Here is a 5,466-nt window from a genome sequence, read left to right on the forward strand (position 1 = left end):
CTTTTAGGAGTTTCGGTCCAGTCTTTGTGTCGCCCTCGACGCTTCGACTGCGGGAGGGTGTTGAATATGCAATCTGTACATGTATACTGTCTTATGTACATTAGGCCCACATCTCTATTTTGTTGTATAGATTGAGGTAGAGGCCCCACCTTGTATTCATATATATTGTGCATATTGCACCGGATCAATACATCGTGCTTACATCATCATACGCCTGTGAGTTTTCGCAGCCTTGCTCTATACACATACATGTCACCGTCGCCTCCATGTCGACCATCTTGACCGTCATGGGAAGTCCTACTCGTGCAGCTTTTTTTTCCTTCCTGGAGATGGCAATATATCACAAATTTTCAACATGGTTTGACAGCTAGAAGGTAGCCATTTTGACAAATGTGCAATCAAGGGACACATAGTTTACCCTACGGAGAGGTGATGTGTCGGTGTCACTTTAGTATGGCAAGTAGTCCTCAATCTTGTATTCCCTTTGTTCGGAATTACTTGTCTCAGAAATGGTTGTATATAGAACTAAAATTTCTGAGACAAGTAATTCCGAATAGAGGGAATACTTCGTCCACTTATCATTTTGAGCTCATCCCTTTAACTTCAAACTGGATGTGGCAAAAGTACATCAGTTGGTTTTCCCCAATCAGATCAATGGCAAACTTTTGCGGGATCTGCTAGAGATGCTCTTACAAGGTGGTTTACCTTTCTCCTTACGAGACTCCGGCAATAGCCAATTCGCGGAAGTATTATGCCCATTGAGTAATTAAAAATCATCCAACATGATATATTTTTATATGCTATGTATCCGGTAGCGTAAATCTTATATCAACTCAGTCTAAGTTTATAATATGCACTATAATTTGACAAGCGGGAGTACAACTACCACAAAGCTCCCCCTCTCCCCCCTATCGTCCAACAATGGGTTTAGCTGACCGTTCATCTGAAATCATGTGAGCCCAAGCTAGATTTGAATCGGATGCAAGGGGTCTAACACAACTGATGTTCGATTTGTACCGAAATCCTTTCTCTCAATCATTTCATTCTCTTCTCTTGTAGTAGGACTGGAAATTTGTCTGAAATTTCTGGATGCACGTACGTGGCCACTCTCCTAGCCGTCCGATTCAGAGAAATGAATCCAAGAGCAAGATGGACACAACACATGTCGGCCAACGAGTCGAGGCGAGGCGCGCGCCGCATCCTCTCCTCCCCTCCGCCACACAAACTCCACTCCGCTCCGCTCCACCGCCGGCAATGGCTTGAGCTGAGCGACGAATCCCCTCCCCTCCTCGCGCCGACCGGGGACAGCCAATGGCGGCGCGGCCGCCGCCCAGCCCGGCCACCACCCCACACCGCCACCACCAGGTCCACAACCACCTCCGCCTGGCGGCCAGGCCCGGCCGCCGCAACCGCCAGCTCACCCGCTGCTTCCCGGAGCCGCTCCCCAATCCCCCACCATCCCCGAACCCCCCGAACCCGCTCCTCTCCCTCCTCACCGCCGTGCCCGACTGGGCCGACGCCGTCTCCGAGCGGCGCATACGGGAGCCGCGGCCGCTGTACACGCACGAGCAGTGGCGGGAGCACCGCAGCTCGCTGCGCCACCTGCGGCACCTCCTCTCCTCGCTCTCCTCCCGGGTCATACTCTCCCTCGTCCCGCCCGTCTCCGCCTTCACCGCCTTCGCCGCCGCCGTCGCCACCTACAACACGCTCGCCCCGGACTACGCGCTCACCGCCTCCTCCCTCCCCTACCAGCTCACGGCCCCCGCGCTCGCGCTCCTCCTCGTCTTCCGCACCGAGGCCTCCTACGCGCGCTTCGACGAGGGCCGCAAGGCCTGGATGCGCGTCCTCGCCGGCGCCACCGAGCTCGCCGGCATGGTCATGCATTCCTGCGGCGCCGGTGAGCGCGGGGACAACGACACCGGCACGGGCGCGCTCGTCAACTACATCCTCGCCTTCCCCGTCGCGCTCAAGGTGAGTGAGAGAGATCCACCACTGCTGCACTGCTGCATGTCACTGTGCCTTGTGTGTTCATGGTTATGCTTGTCCTTCAAAAGGAGAAAGCTTTGCTTGATAGGAGTATGAATGAAGAGTCTTTACAACATTCATGTAGTTGAGTGTAAGGCAATATGGCTTTACTGAAAATTGGTGGTAAAGATTTAGTCGGTACTGCCCTGGAACTGCATCAATTCATTCATGTCAACTGGTATCTTTTGGCTCGTGCAATTGATTGTGTCCTTGTATGATTTGTTCTGCTACTACTATTGCTGCACATGTACTTGCAACAGACATGCCCTCTATAATTCGATTTGCTTACATTGATGCCAGCCTACTTGCAATGGATCTGTCCTGTATAATTCGATTTGCTCACATTGATGTCAACCTACTTGCAATGGACCATGTTCTTGACAAATTTGATGGCCTAGATTCGTGCGGAAGCCATTATTGAAAGCTATGATATGCTTCCCCTAAATATCACTTTGTTCTTCTTGCTCATGCTAAAGATTATATTCTGTATTTTGTAGAATAAACTTGATTTGACAGTCTCTGAAAGAGTCTTAAGAACATCACCATGTAGTGGAGTGTAATGCACTATGGGTTTATTACTGAAATAGGTAAAGGCTCAGCAAGGACTGCCCTGGAACTACATCAATCCATTCATTTGGCCCTTGCGATTGATTATGTCCTAGTATAATTTGTTCTGCTACCGTTGATGAGCATGTACTTGCAATGGACATGTCCTGTATCGATTTGCTTACATTGATGGCAACCTACTTGCAATGGATCTGTCCTGTATAATTCGATTCGCTTTACATTGATGTCAACTTACTTGCAATGGACCATGTTCTTGACAAAATTAATGGCCTAGATTCGTGTGGAGGCCATTATTGATTGCTATGATATGCCTTCCCCACCTATTACTTTGTTATTCTTGCTCATGCTTCAGATTATATTCTGTTTTTTGTAGTATAAACTGGATTTGAAAGTCTCTGAAATGGCTGTTAGCCTGTTAGTTTTGTTTTCACTCCTGTCCCTTGTGCTGCGATGAATGCTACACTTCGTCGTTATGTTTCTCCTGAAAAGCTTTGCTTGATATCTGAATGAAAGTTTCTATGAAATTTTTCATGTATTGGAGTGTAAGGCACTATGGATTTATTACTGAAATAAGTAAATGTTCTGTAAGGACTGCCCTGGAACTGCATGGATTCATTCATTTGCCCCTTGCGATTTATTATGCCCTTGTATAATTTGTTCTGCTACCGTTGATGAGTACTTGCAATGGTTGATGGCCGTATGCATCAATCTGATGCAGAGGCCGGGGACTCCCCCCTTTTCGAAAAAAAAGAAAAAAAAGTACTTGCAATGGACATGTTCTGTTTTGATTTGCTTACATTGATGTAAACCTACTTGCAATTGGTCATGTCCTTGACAAAATTAATGCCCCAGATTCGTACGGAAGCCTATCCTTCCTCCAATTATTACTTTGCTCTTTTTGTTCATGCTTCAGATTATATTCTGTATTTAGCAGTATAAACTTGATTTTGACCAGGTCCCTGTCTGTTTTTCACTCCTCTGCACTGTACCGCGATTAACGTTACGCTTCTGTTTTTTATTTGTTTCAGTGTCATATCACTAGCAACTCCGACATCAGAAAGGACCTTCAGGGCTTGCTCGCAGAGGACGACCTGAATGTTATCATGAGCTCAAAACACCGGCCTCGTTGCATCATCGAGTTCATTTCGCAGAGTCTCCAGATGTTAGATTTCGAGGAACATAAGCGGAGCATCATGGTAACCCTTGTGCCCTATCTTCCTGCAAAACCTTCAGTGCTAACAGTCACCGTGTGATCTGCAACCTAATGCCAGTTATTTTCTTTTGGTTGTAGGAGTCTAAACTGTCTTGTTTCCTTGAAGGAATTTGTGTGTGCGAGCAGATCATCGGGATTCCTGTTCCTCTGTCATACACTAGGCTTACTTCGCGGTTTCTTGTCCTGTGGCATCTCACACTTCCAATCATACTATGGGCAGAATGTAAATGGATAGTCGTTCCAGCTACTTTTGTCAGTGCTGCCTCCTTATTCTGCATCGAGGAAGTAAGCTCCTACCTATTTCACCCCACAAAAATTGCTTCCATTTCAACCCGTTTATGAATTGTGATATACTCCCTCCGTCCGGAAATACTTTGTAGGACAAGTATTTCCGGACGGAGGGAGTAGTAGCTAACTTATGCAAAATGTTTTGAGTGACTTATGTATGCATTCTGAGCAATAAGCCGATAAATTCTTTTACTCTCTTCTGCTCATAGGCTCCTGATGCTCAGGAGGATATTAAGACAGAAAACATCATGTTATTCCTGCTTTGTCTATTTGGTTAATAGTGTCTGCTTCAGCTCATCAGCTACTAACACCTCGTGCATTTTCAGGTGGGGGTTCTCATCGAGGAGCCGTTCCCGATGCTAGCTCTCGACGCGCAGTGCCAGCAGCTCCACGACAGCATGCGCGACATGATGTCGGTGCAAGGCCTGGTCCGAAAGCAACTGGTGGCCAAGACCAAGGGCCGCGGCAGAGGCGGTAGGCTCCCGCAGAACGGCTGGCCCGTCTCCAGCTCCAGGAGCGAGCAGGTGAAGGTCGACTGATCGAGCTGGCTGGCGGCGAATCATTCACAAACGGCGGTTGGAAGCAACCGAAGTGTATGTCTGCGGTTTGTGGTGTGCAGTCCCACTTCCAGGTAGATGATGCTGCTGTTGCAACGAACAGCAGCTTCCCAGGTCCACTGTGTGAGAGTTAACACAAGCTGGTCCATTGATTTGCTGTGGTTGAGCAGGGTTCCTGGATTGAGTGAGTAAGCTCTGTGAAGCAGTAGAATAAAGTGGTGAGGATGTAGTGTAGTGTAGCTCCGGCCTCACTTGAGTAGGCAAGTAAGGTGTACCACTAGCAGCAGCAGCAGCAGCATCTAGTGCATGCATGTAGTAGAAATGAAACTGGATCCTGTGCCAGCCAGAGAGATGGTGGCAGCTTCTGTTCTCCTCTATGTACCCCAGCTTTGTATATAGTCCTGGCGAGCTATTTATTTGTCTGTAAGAGTACAATTAGAGTACTGATCATATGAATGCATATCGGTTGCTATTTATTTGTCTGTAAGAGTACAGTTAGAGCACTGATCATATGAATGCTTAGCAGTTGCTACTTTGTGTGTAGTACTATGTAGGAGTATATGACAGTAATGGCTAACCCTTTGGACTGCAAATGGAGAGGCACTGTCACAATGTTTTTCGACAAATTGTGGATTTTACTGACTCGAAATGAAACATCAAGTGGACACAAACACAATGAACATACACCCGACCTATGCCGCATGACAGTTCTTCCACCTCCAGTGCGTGCAATCAACTGAGTCGAGCCTGAGCTTTGTTCATCTTCAAAAGTTTGTACTTGAAAGCCTGGTCCGAAAGCAACCGGTTGCCAAGACC

At 47.5% G+C, this 5,466-nt stretch overlaps 1 protein-coding gene across 1 annotated transcript; it reads left to right on the top strand.

Annotated features, from left to right (window-relative positions):
* The first annotated feature begins 1,176 nt into the window (after window positions 1-1,176).
* On the top strand, window positions 1,177-5,126 carry LOC123106059 (UPF0187 protein At3g61320, chloroplastic). The gene is made up of 4 exons (XM_044528260.1): window positions 1,177-1,971; window positions 3,621-3,788; window positions 3,884-4,090; window positions 4,420-5,126. Exons 1-4 carry the CDS (start codon window positions 1,312-1,314, stop codon window positions 4,630-4,632), a joined length of 1,248 nt encoding a protein of 415 aa, XP_044384195.1. The 5' UTR covers window positions 1,177-1,311; the 3' UTR covers window positions 4,633-5,126.
* The last annotated feature ends 340 nt before the right edge of the window (window positions 5,127-5,466 follow it).

Source organism: Triticum aestivum, chromosome 5A (genome assembly GCF_018294505.1).
Source record: "Triticum aestivum cultivar Chinese Spring chromosome 5A, IWGSC CS RefSeq v2.1, whole genome shotgun sequence".
In the NCBI taxonomy this organism is placed as follows: Eukaryota; Viridiplantae; Streptophyta; class Magnoliopsida; order Poales; family Poaceae; genus Triticum; species Triticum aestivum.